The 13,662-nt window shown below is 37.0% G+C and overlaps 1 protein-coding gene across 2 annotated transcripts in view; it reads right to left on the reverse strand.

Annotated features, from left to right (window-relative positions):
* GABRG3 (gamma-aminobutyric acid type A receptor subunit gamma3) overlaps window positions 1-13,662 on the reverse strand; it is a 309,768-nt gene that overhangs the window by 53,559 nt on the left and 242,547 nt on the right. For both annotated transcript variants that reach the window (XM_048324965.1, XM_048324956.1), the window contains exon 6: window positions 2,689-2,826. In XM_048324965.1, the coding sequence (XP_048180922.1) occupies window positions 2,689-2,826 (138 nt within the window). The remainder of the gene's footprint in view (window positions 1-2,688; window positions 2,827-13,662) is intronic.

Raw genomic sequence — 13,662 nt, forward strand, 5'->3', positions numbered from 1 at the left:
GGCTTCCACATGGTTCAGAGGGACCCCAGACAGACCAGGGCATAGTGTGGGAACTGCTCTCTCTGGGGAGCAGCATGAATTCAAGGTGTGTCCTCCACACATAGTCTCCTAGGGGCAGCCTCATGGCAGTCTCCCTCTCTAGGCAGCTTTAGTGTAAAATTGCCACAGATTTTCCATGACAGAACCTGGCATCTCTTTTTTGACCACCTGCAGCCCTCTGTGGCATGGCTGTAAAGGAGATGTAACACCTGTAAGAAGCAGCTGCCACGTCTCTTTATCACAGATTGTCCAAACAGTAGGAAACAGCAGCTTTGTGGGTTCCCAAATTCTCAAACTTCTTGGCTAGCGCTTTGCTTCAGTAAATAGGCAAGTACCAGAGTAGAGATGCCTCTTTATCCTATTTGTTCACATATATTTAGACACAGCAGGTAGTCACAGTATTACCTCCAGTTTTGTCAGAGACATATTGCACTGTCCCAGGTGCACTGTGTCCTGCCCCTTTCCCTCTATTTTGGGACTCCTTAGGCTGTATCATGGGGCATACTCAAGGTTTTCCAATGTACCTGTTTCTTCTCAAGTCTTGGCCCTGGGTTTGATGTTGACAGTAAATATTGTTGACATTCAGTAAATCTGGCCTTTGAAATTACCTTAAACTATACAGTAACAAAATATAGTCTATTTTCTGCAAACTCAGGTCCACATGCAAACACAGGGGTTTATTTTTCATATCTCTCATATATTTGTTTACACTCTTCTTAGATATCCGGTGAAATGCACAACCCATTTTTCTAACCTAATAACACCAGATGACATCTTGATCAGATGACAATCTGACACACACGTTTTACATTGTTTCCTCTAAGTTAGCTTCCACAATCTCCTGACAGGGTTTTTTGGGGTTTGGGGTTTTTTTCAGTATTTGCATAAGCTCCAGTTTGTCAACAGCTTTCTGTCACTGTGGTGCCTTTAGCAGAATACAAATATCACGTGGTTCCAGTAACCTGAGTTCAACACTGCTGTTGGATTGTGCACTCACAAACATGGGTGAACAGCAAAAGCAATAGCAATTATACAAAAAATATTGTGCCAACTCATTCATCTTAATAAGAACTGGGCACATACTAAAAAGAACATAGGAAATAGGTTTTTCTTTGCTCCACATTATCCATTCACTTATTTAAATAAGACCTCTATAAATATATTTTTGTCCTGGCAGAAGAAGAGTTTGATTGGTTTATCAAGACACTGTCGTTACATTAATAATGACCTGGTAATTCTTTTTCAGGGAATCATAGAATGGTTTGGATTGGAAGGGGACCTTGAAGATCATCTAACCTCCCTGCTTTCCTGGAGAAGGCTGAACACCTGCCTGCCCATGGGAAGCAGTGAATTAATTCCTTATTTTGCTTTGCCTGAGTGCACAGCTTTTGCTTTCCCTATTAAACTATCTTCATCTCAACCCATGAGTTTCCTCACTTTTAGACTTCCAATTCTCTCCCCCATCCCACCAGGGAAAGTGACCGAGCAGCTGCATGTGGTTAAGCTGCCAGCTGGGGTTAAACCACATACATAGATACTTTAATGATTTGGTATTTTGTACCTCATTCAATTTATGGGAAATTTGCATTCCCGAGAAACTTGCAAATTAAAAGGCTTTGTATCCATAACAAAAGAGAACTTTCACCTGTGTTCTGGTTGCAACATTTTGTTCTGCTAAACCGCCAGCTTAAAATTTTCACTAAAGCTTTAGTGACTCTTCATTACAAAAACTGCTGTCCAGTTCTAAGAATTCATTGCTGATGTTAGTGAGTGGGCCAGGACTGAACAGCAGTAGTGTAACAGATTTTTAACTTTTTTATCATTAATGTTATTCACAGTGTTTTCAAAAGAATTGCTTAGCTTTGCTTACCTTAAAAAAAAAAAAAAAAAAAAAAAAAATCAGATTTTTTCAAAAATTCACCACCTGCAAAGCAGAAGGTTGCTTCTAGCAGATATCCTCAGCAGCTGTGAGAAGACTTACGAAATGGTAATCATGGAGCTTACTAAAGTCATGTAGAAAGTTTAGACGTGGTGTGACCACAATTTATTCAGTTCAAATAATGTATTCTCTTTAAACATCTTTTTTTTCCCTCTATATTACTGTGTTATTATAAGAAACAGCAAGATTTCTGAAGAAATAGAATAGGCATCATTAGATTTTAATTGTAATTAATTGGTAAGGTCACTAGCAAAGGCATTTATCAGCTGAGAAAGAGAGTGCCTTTGAAATATTAAGAAAAATAGTAAACCATTGGCTGAATGATTAAGTACTCAAGTACTAAAGTGTCTAATTTCACTAACGTACCATTTGGCTCAAAATCTTTCCCTTTAATTTATGGTGAAGAGAGATTCGATGCAGGAGTGGCCTAATAAATGAGGAATGAGAATCATACAGTAACTTCAAGTCTATAGCAAACAGCTATATCAAGTAAAGATTTATTCCTAAGTTTGTGAAGTCACCAGAAGAGTATAGAAATTATCAGAAATCAAGATAAATTCAATATTTTTGAGGTCTGAATTTTACAGGTTCTAATATGAGCATTGGAACATGTAAAAATAAATTTACACTTGAATAAAGGCAAAACAGGGATAAATATTTTTAAATAATTTGATTTCCAGAAAAAGCACTACCATTTGTATCATTCTTACCTGCAGAGGTTTTCACAATTTCTGAAGTATTTCTGAGACCCATAAAGTCAAACTGATAGAGTCTCCAAGATTTCTGGTCAGCAGCCTCCACTGAGTTTTTCCTCCATCTGTAAATCATTTCCTCTTTAGGATAGCCATCTAGAAATTAATATATATATATATATACATATGAATATTTTGCATTTCATAAGAAAAGGTTCTGCAAAATATTATCTGTTCACTGTTTCAGTGCTGTTTGAGACCACCTAAATTTCTGTTCTGATGCTTTGTCAGTGAGTTCAGTGGTATAATTCAGTTAGAGTTTTACGGCACACAAAAATATAGTCATAATACTGGCAGACCTATGATTTTTCACAATCATTGATTTTTAACAATGGAAAAAATATGATTGGTTCTATCAGAAGGAGATCTCTTCAGAGGTGCAATTGACTGTACTAATTGGAGGTCCAGACACAGTAGTATACTGCTTTACATAAGCTCTGAAGAAGCTGTGCAAACCAATAAAATGCAAAAAAAACCTGAGTCTCTCAGTGTAAGATATGAACAATTGAAAAAGACACATTGTTTTAAAAGTTGCAATAGTTCTAATGTAGGGTGTACTACTGTACTTCTGAAAGAAACATAACACAGTGCAAAAGAAAGCAAAATTTTAATTAGCATGGGAATTTCAAAATATTATGCTACCATATTTTTTCTGAAGTCTGGGGTAATTAATGAGGCATCACCTGATCTCTACTGCTGAAATAGCTTCTGAAAGTCTTTATCAGTTTAGCACTCAGTGGTCATAATTAATCCTTATGCCAATTGTTAATTTCCCTTTTGTTAGAGAATGGCATTTTCCAATAGATGTCCAACAACAAATCTTCAACCAGTCCAATCCCATAATAACAAACCATCTAGAAAACGACAGCACACCCAAGCTAGTTAAAATTGGATTGTTCTCTAATGCATAATCCAATCAATTTTTATTCACCTAATTAATACTGTAGCTGTAGATTACAAGGGAAATTAAAAGCCTAACAACAACAATAGATGGTTAATACAATTGTCTCATCAGTAATTTTTTTTTCCCCATTGAAAACTGATACATTTTTATATTTGCATTGCAAAATAACCTCTCTGGTCATGGTGCTATTTCCTTGATGTTTTCCTCCTATGAGTGTCTTTTTAATCTTGTTTAAGACTCCACCCTGCCGGGGTACTGCTGTAAGGTGTGCATGGCCTCATTTATCCCTCTCACTAACACAGCAAGAAAAGTACACACAAGTCCCTTAGTTCTAATCTAAAAAAAAGACTAAAAAATAACTATGTGTTAATTCAAAATGCCACATTTGTATATTTTCCATCAATGTAAATAAAGAAATAACCTGTGAAGGACCCAAATGAGTAACAAACACTGTTCTCTGTGAGAACTCTTGCTGCCAAATAGATTTCACTGCCAATTCTGCTGTGCAAGTCTGTGAGATTGACCTAAAGGTTAATTTTTTGGCTGGCAGATTATGTCAGAGGATGTAGTGATACAGTGAAAGAAGTCAAGCTTTGCAGAGCCTCCAAGCCATAGCCCTGAATGATCTGAAATCTTCTCGAGTCTGGCTCCTATTTGACTGAGCCCTCTGATCACATGTCTCCTTCTTCCAAGTAACAAACAACAAGATGAGGAAATGGCCTCAAGTTGCACCAGGCAGGGCGGTGGTGGTGTTAGATTGAATATTAGGGAAAAGATATTCATGAAAAAGATTTTAAAGCACTGGAATAGGCTGCCCAGGGCAATGGTTGAATCACCATCCCTGAAGGTATTTAGTAGTTGTGAAGATATGTAGATCTGGCACTTGGAAACATGGTTTAGGAGTGGACCTGGAAGAGCTAGGTTAATGGCTGGATGTTCTTAGAGGTCTTTTCCAACCTGAATGATTCTATTTCTGACTGAATAATGTCTCCCTCTAATGGAAAGCCATACATTTTTCCTCAGGAGCCTTCTCACGTTTGCTTCGTCCATGGAGACTGATATCTTCTCCCTGCAGTTCGGGAAGGAAGAAGTACCGGCCCCCTTGCCGCGCTGTGGCTGCCCAGCCCTCATGCCGAGTGGTGGTGGCAGGGCCACCCCTTCCCCACATACAGTATCAGTACCATACAGGGGCTATCATATGGTCTGGGCCCTAATCCTATCTCCTGATTTGCCTTCTGATGTGGAGAAAGGAAACCCTTTCTGCTGCACCACTTGCCTCTGCAGGACTTGTGGCCCCAAGTGTTAATTTGCAGGTTTTGTTGCAGGAAGTAGATGGAGTCCCTTTTCTCAAATAAATTGCACTATAATCATTGCTGGTGAAAATGTTTCAAATATGTAGCAAAGACTTTGTTTTTTAATACATTATTTTAAAGTAATACAAAATGAACTTTTTACATCTTTTCTCCAAATTTCACTGAAAAGGTTATGCCAGTTAGTCTTGAATTCAATTTCTTTCTGTTTTTTTTTACTTTCTTTTCATCCCATGACGACCCCACCAAAAAAAAAAAAAAAAAAAAAAAAAATCATTTCACCGTCAGTATACTTGAAAGCTTGCTATCATATTAACCAAGGCATAGCTGTTTATCCTGACAAGAACAACATGTAGTCAGGAACAAGTTCATGAGACTCTCACCCTTCAAGACTATTCCAGTATTTTTGACTAAGAAAGGTCAGATTCAGTTTCAAAGTACCTGCTTTCAGTATTATTCATAATCATTAAATCATAAGCAGCTACCTCAGGAGACCATCATGACATTTCAGTAGTTCCTTAGTCCACAGTCACTGACGTCTGCTCTTACAATGATTTGGTTGCTTACATCAAAAAGAGAGAAGTACTAGAGAGTCAGTGGGGGTTGTTTCAACCTGTTTTAAACAAGTGCTGTTATGTTCTGCTCTTGTGCCAGGTGACTGACTTCACTTTTTAATTATTTAAAAGAATAATAACTTTTATAGAGGAGTTACACATCCCTTTGGACAGTATATCACTCCTAGGATTCATTTAACTTACAGAATAGACTGTTCGTGATGGTTCTTCTTTTGGTGATATTCAGTATTTATTGTACACAGCCTAATTGTTTCTAGCCCTTTAAATATTTAATTTTAGAAAATAACAGAACTGGAGATTTCAGTACTTCCACAAGAAAATGCAACCTCCGTTGTTCAGCTTCCTTTCACTTTCCCAGCATGACAAATGACATTAAATTACCTTAAATTTTTGGCCTTGTGTCTTCAAGCCATTCACACTGAACAAATTTCTGTCAAGTGCATTTACCCTGCCAAGTTGCTTTAGGTTATGTAAAAATATTCATACTGCAGTGGGGCAAGCCTCCAGGAGGTCCTGGAGGCTATCCAGCAGGTGCCAGCAAGATAGCAAGGGTAACGGCATGGGAAGAAGACAACCAAGTGTGTGCTCTGTCTTACAGCCATCTGAGTTCTGGCAACCTGCAACTCAGGATCTTCTCAGCCAAAGTCTGTGTCAACAACTCCATTTTCCCTCCCATCAATTTACTTGATTAAATTCTCCTACTTTCTGGCCCAAAGGTTGTTTTATAGGCAGTGCTACAGCTTTTATATACCATATCAACAACTTTTAGAGACCACCCTGATCATTTGGCTTTTAGTAAGATGGTACGACACATTTTTGTAAAATCAGATCAAGAACAAATGTGATTATTTCTTTAAGAGCTCAGGAGAAAGTATCCATGTAAAGCCCTCATGTTCATACTGCTTCACTTTCTAGGGAGACTGATTTGTGCAGAAGGCTCCAACAAAGTCCTGAAAAAATGGTCAAAGCAAAAATATCACCAGGCTGGATAAGAGGCATTGAAAACATAAGTTAGCCATGAGAATTGGTATCAAGTGGCCCTGAAAATATCACCAGGCTGGATAAGAGGCATTGAAAACATAAGTTAGCCATGAGAATTGGTATCAAGTGGCCCTGAAGCATGTCTGCTATAGGAATCAACACTGATGGAAAAATCTCCAACTTTTGTAATATGACCATTGATGCCTGTTAGTGCATAATGCCTCTAACCTTGATTTCCCCAATGCTGTAGTTGGTCTGGGCATCTTAGATCAGTGCCTGATATCTTTGCTTCACTTTCTTTTGTGTGATAATATGTCTGTTTTAGGAAGTGAGCAGAGCTGGAATGATAGCCAAGAAGAGGTCATGCCAAAAAGGACACAGATCACTTGAAAAGGTAAAAAATTTTCCATAGAAAAGTATACAAGACTTGAAAAGACAGAGAGGCATAGAAAAAATAAATAACCTCTTTCATCTCTTCAAATATACTTTACCCACTCTGTGAAATACATTTATTTTACTGCTGGTCCCCCACACTTTGCATTCACATGTAACACAGGTAGACCCAGTTTATATCAGAAGGAATAATGCAATTAGGCTCCTTCCTAGGCTTGCAAAAATTTGTGTAGTCAGATTATGCGATGAGGAGTTAAGGAAAGCAGCAGCAAAGCTGAAAATGTGTGAGAAGCACAAAAGAAAGGATTGGTTCTGTTAAGTATCTTCCGGGAGCTGGTGCTTGTGACAGGAGTATGTATTTGAAAGATGTAGCTGGATTCTGGGAATCTTTTGCTTTTCCATGAGTGTTAGATATAGACTCAAAGTCAGGGGGAAATGTGATCTGAAAGATGAGCTGCTGTCATCAGTAAGGGGTTGGAGTTTACCTCATGGGCATGGAGGGAGTGTTGTAGATTCAGCTGTTGCTGGGGAAGGTGGTCAGGAGAGGGAGGATGCTCTGTTCCAATTAGAGGCAAGGAATAAGCAGTCCTTTACACCTTACAGCCACAAACACTTTGCCTCCTTGAATGCTACCTTGTTAACTCTCCTTCAGGCTAATTGGGAGACCTCTGTCAACACAGCCTGGGTCAGCAGAGGATAATGATGATGCCTTAGGTTTTAACTTTCATGTTTTTCAAATTCTGTATTGCCTAGTGTGTAACTCTGAAGTTTCTTGTAGCCTGTTAATTTCTGCTCTCTCGTGCTAGGTAGACATAACAAAGCCTCTCCGGGCCTGCTCTCCAAGGACACCCAGACTGTCCTAGGCCAAAAAGTATAAACCAAAGAGCCTCTAAAGGGAGGGGCAAGATTTAATTGGGGAATTAAGCCTGATATGCAAATGAACCAAACCTATAAAAGTATGAAGAACTCATGACCTGTCATCCATCTTGCAGTCCATCTTGGCAACAGCCTCTGGCCTCCCAGGGGGTACCTTTGAAGGCCTTTCAAACAAATACCTACTTTTATTCCCTTACTCCTGTCTAGTCTCTGTGTCTAGGAGGCCTCTTAAGGCATCAATGGAGTCCACAAATGCACCATGTTGTGAATGACAAATCACATGCTTCCACAAAATCTGCCTGGGCTTTTTTGTCTTGTTAGCTGTCTTTATAATTGCTTCTTTGTTGGCAAGCAAACTGAATTTTAATCCAAAATTCTCAGTGTTTGGAGGAAGAGGTTTCTCAGTGATCTGTTCCTGTATGATGCTTGTTCTCAGAAGGCTTTTAAAGTAGGAGAATCCTGGAAGTTCTCCTATTAAAATTGGTGTTACCTTAGATTTCATGATAGTATGCACTTATGAAGCACATCTAGATGGCAGAAAGGGCAAAGTCGCAGCTCAATTAGTTTAAAATAAAACAAAATAAAAAATAGGGTATACAGACAATTCATTATGTCTCTCCAGGAGGAACCCTTCAGGGTAGATTGAAGCAAAAGTAGGGAAAGTGAATGGAGACTCTTAATAGTTTACTTAAGATCTATGAAGAAAAATACTCATAATTTAATGCATATTGAGTTCTCTCTGTACACTAATGAAGGGAAAAGAAAAGAAAAGAGAAAAGAAAAGAAAAGAAAAGAAAAGAAAAGAAAAGAAAAGAAAAGAAAAGAAAAGAAAAGAAAAGAAAAGAAAAGAAAAGAAAAAAGAAAAGAAAAGAAAAAACAATGAGGTACTTTAAAAAGAAGCTATGGTAATAATAATGAAAAAAGATAAATGTGAATGCTGTAAAGATAGCTTTTAATCCTGAAGTGATTTATTTCAGCAGTAGTAGATAATTGCACTTAGGTGATAACTACAGCAATTAGAAATGTTATTCTTTGCCCTGTTTGCTTGCATCAGTAATTGACACCTTATTAACGGTACATTAGCTCATGAAAAAGAAATCAACCAACATCACCATGGCTGCAGATTAATGGATTTAATACTGCCCTGAAGTTAAAGGACACATCTCCTATTTAAGATAGTTTTTCTACCAAAAAATGTGCTTTAATATAACTGTGATATCCCTTTGATGAAGAACTAGAGGATCCAGTCGCTATCATTAATAGTAATGCTTAATTATCCCTTACCTGGGACTCTATTCGATAGAGTGTAGAACGTTGATGTGTGATTTACTGATACATTACATGGTAGCTTAGCTTTTGGGAGGAACTTGTGGTATCAATCCTTCTTTTGGGCCTTCAAAACAGAAAGAAGGAAAAGAGCAGTGTTGCTGTCACAGAAATAGTTCCCAAAACAAGGATTTTTTGTGAACCAGCTTTTGTAGGAAGCAATAATTTTCTTGCTACTCACAGACAAATTAAAATTTTGGCTCAGAGAAAACAGAGAAGAGAATAGAAAGGTGAAAATGAGGAGGGAAAGAAGGCAGAGAAAAATGAACATAAGGGGACTGAAAAGAGAGAGGTTTTCCCTTGATGACATTTTGAGATGTGGCTTTTCCATTTATTCACTATCTTTTAAAATCTAACAGATGCATCTCACATGGAGGTGCTAAGATTTTGTCACACACAGCCCTAGCAGCAAAAACTCCCCGTTCCAAGTTTCAGATCGTAAAGGATAGGTGGAGTAGTGTGACATTACCTTAAGAAACTAATCCTGTTGCATCATCATACCTTTGTGCTCTATCCTTATGCTAACAAAACAATTTCCATTTTGACTCATTTTCAAGTGGTACCATGAGGGACTTGGTTTTGGAAAATTGTTGGTTTTATCATATATTGATCCTATAATTCCACTTTTCTATTATTTTGCAAATGCCTTAATCTTTTCTGAAAAAAAATCCACCAAAACTAAAACTGAAAAAACAGTCTCATCTTATAGCCTGTATTGATGTTTTACTATGCATTTTTATCTTAATCTTATGCATACTTATTTTTACTGCTTTCTAACAGTTTCATTTGGAAGGCAATTTTCAGAAGTCTCGTGTGCAATAATTGCTTGCATTGTTCTGGCCAGCAGATTCTTTCACAAATTAATTCACTGGTAACTAGAACACCTGATAAATGTTCAGATTCTTCTGATTTAGTCATATTTCATACCCATGCCTGACATCATTAAGAGAAAATGGGCTGATCGCACTTCTAGCTTGTTGGATATAAATTGTATCTTCTCTAAAGCTGGAATTCTTGCACAGATCAGAGTACTGAGGACAGAGAAAGTTTGCTTAGCCATGTGCAGTCTTCTTCATGCTTTTTATGGAATGGATGCTTCACCCCCGCCTCCCATTTTTTCATGAATGGAACAATGTGAAGATTTTGCAGTTTTCTGCAATACCAACCCCTTGCAGGGAAGAATGAAAGTCCAGAAAGCAGCTTTCCTAGCTCAAGTTCTCTTCGGATCTGAATGATTATGAAATATGTACTTGTTCTATTCTCCATGTATTTCAAAATTTTCTTCTTATAAACTAATATACAAGTAAGAGACAGAATTTAATTTTCTAACCCTCTGTACTTATTTTCCATAGCTAACATAGCTATTTGATAATGAACTGGTGTTGCTTTCACAAATGTGTGTCTTTACAGACAAAGAATAGACTTTATTCATAATATGGTTCTGAAAAATTTTGATAATGTGTTACAAGTCTCACATTTTTATTGGCTGCAAGACTGCAGATGGTGATTCTCAGTAAAAGGAAATTTTCAGAAATGTATGGCAAAGAGGTGGCCCTTGAGAATCTGCTAGAATCCTGTGCTGCTGCTTTGTCCTGCCCTAGATCTTATACACCATGGCCAGCTCTGCAGAGGCGGGAGGCTTCATCTGAGCACTTGCTATGCTCCATACTATTTAGGGTGAGATCCAAAAAGATGGCAGCCTTGTCTCATCATCTCATCTCATCTCATCTCATCTCACCTCATCTCATCTCACCATCTTCCTTCTTTTACACATGCCCTACAATGACTGAATGATGCTGAGAATTCAAGAACTATGTACTACTGCTGAGAGATCAGACTTGTTATTGTACTGCTAAATATGTACATTGAGTTGTGTAATAGAAAACAAACAGCTCAAAATGAATATTTTAGCAGCTAAAATATTGTGTTTGGCTGACTACATGAACTCAAGTGAGAAGAGAAAAAAATCACTTCTTTTTAGTTTATAACTGACTATTGAAGAACCTCAAGCTGTATGTGAGATTTTCTCATGTCCATTTAAACATGAATTTTGTGCTGGCTATGTTGAGGGCGAATTTTGAGGTGCTTCCTAGAATTTTTGCTGAGATGTGCAAAGTCTGAGTGACTGCATACTGAAGTAGCATCTTAGGCAGATGTAGGTGATGTCAATCACTCACAGTAGCAGTTGGCTCTTAATACAGCCTTATGTAAAAGAGGAAGACAGCGTTATTAAAATAGAGCAGGTGAAAAATATTTGGATAAGGCAGAGAAAGTCAAAGCTCCTAGCTTGAGAATTTAAAGCCAAACCTATCAGGGCTTACTTTGGACAATTTAGAAATCAGAGATATAAAATATTCAAAGTAGAACATGAACCTCAGTTTATTAAAGCAATATCTGTCAAATATTCAATTCCTTGATCTGCTGACATTCTCTATAGCCAGAACACAATCTTCCTTTTATATTCATTTAAACTGCACTTGTATTGAAGATGCTTAGTGACAATGCCCTTCTAGAGCAAGTACTTAAATTTCTTATGACTGGGATGGACAGCAGTGCCACCAAAAGATTCTGGTCAGCTGATTTCAAATACCCCAGTGGGAGCTGAATACCATTCTCTAAAGGCCTTTAAAGTATCTTCTTTTTTCTTGCTGACTATTTACACCACCTCAAAATTAGGGGCAAAATGGGTATGCAAGTTAAATGAAGTAAATTCCATCAAAGTTCTTTAACACAAATATATGTGGTTTGGATTAAAAGTAGCCTATAAATGTTCAGTATCAACTTCACCTGTACTGGATATTACAAGATAAAATAATCCTGTCTTTACCCATTTAATTACAGTAATTAACTGTATCCTCCATGTAGGACTACTAAGATTTCCTTTAAGACTATCCTGATGGGAAAGATAACATCGTTTACTTCATGCATTGCATTGTTAGGCAAAGTGCTGAGAAAATGTGTTTTGGCTCAGCTGAAAATATATAATGAACAAGCAGAGATTCTGGTGAAGACTCAGAGCTCAAGTAAAGTAAACAACACAACTTTAAATAGCCCAGGAAATTAAAGAAAGTACACCTGTGAAGTTTTTTAGTCCATGCAGCTGGGGACGAATAGAGAGAACATAATTTAATTACAGGTTTCTTCCCTTCATTGACGAGTAATCTATCTAATCTTTTTATTTGAATACTTGATATGAAGGGTTTTCTAACACTGAGAACTCATTTTGTTTCTCTTGTGGGTCTGAGAGTATTTAAGGATTACACTAAACATGCTTAATCCTTATCTTCCTAGTGCTACTCAATAATCAGTATGTGTATGTTAAGTATGAGTGCAGTTAGCAGCATTTCTAAGGATGGATAGGAAGACTTTATAAAATAATAATAATAATAATATAATATAGATAGAAAAATTTGTATTCACAACTTGAAGGTAGCTCTTAAAATGAAATCCTCAGGAGTATTGGCATCCATCTATTTATCAGTGTCCAAATCTTGGGTTAGAAACACTCTACAATCTATCCATACTGTCCCACATATAGAAATTTTCTATCCAATTTCAAATACAAAAATCACTGCAGCTAGATATTTAGCTTACACAGTCCTTAGAGTTTGTGATTAGCCTGAACCGTACATTTTCAGCCCCACGAAAATGAAAATTTAGCTATTGACAATGTTTTTTCCAAATTGCCATGAAACCCATTACAGGCTTCACAGAAGCTGCATCAGCAAAGCCCATGGCTTTACAAAAGCCATCAGAAATATACTATTCACAGTCAACACAGCATTAATGGAAGCAGGTTATGAATTATACTTCCATACAAGATTATTATGAGTTTTATATTGATCTTCTCAGAATATATCAGGAATGAATAGCAAAAGGTAAAACAACAGAACACTCCAAATTGAAAACACAGTTTTTCTAGAGTCCTGCCATTTCATAGAATAAAACAATTTCCAGCATAAATTCAAAACTAAACAGAAAATTTCATTAAGACTGAGATTAAGCAGAGTGAGCTTTTAAATTATATGGGGAGTAGGGCTGTTGCTGTTGAAATGAAAAAGCCTATACAAACATTTTTTTTATGAAGAACTAATATCTCTGCTTTGCATCACAGTGTAACTTAACATATGAACTGACACTGAAAAACCAAAATCAGTTATTTATGGCTAATTTATTCTAATCAGGGGGGTTTTCAGTCTATTTCAAAATAAATTAGCGTTATCTGGCTATTAATGTAGTTATTATCATTCTATATGTAGATTTACTGTCAATTACACACCTTTATAGTCATTTGCACACACACAAAAATTCACAAAAAATAAGATTTATAGCGCTGTAAAGTAAAGCAACAAAGATATTTCTATTTTTTTGTAATATTTTGCTAGTTTTCCAGTTTTAGCTCTGTAGGACTTGTTTGTACCTTATTGGCAAAGCATGTAAGATTTGACAACCAAAGACAAATGTTAAAATACTTTTTTCTGTCTCATGCTTACAAAAAACCCAGTTCCTGAAAAGCTCATGGCTAAAATGTAATCTCCCTGATCATAATACCGGCTCATCAAAAATT

Source organism: Corvus hawaiiensis, chromosome 2, assembly GCF_020740725.1.
Source record: "Corvus hawaiiensis isolate bCorHaw1 chromosome 2, bCorHaw1.pri.cur, whole genome shotgun sequence".
Taxonomy (NCBI): Eukaryota; Metazoa; Chordata; class Aves; order Passeriformes; family Corvidae; genus Corvus; species Corvus hawaiiensis.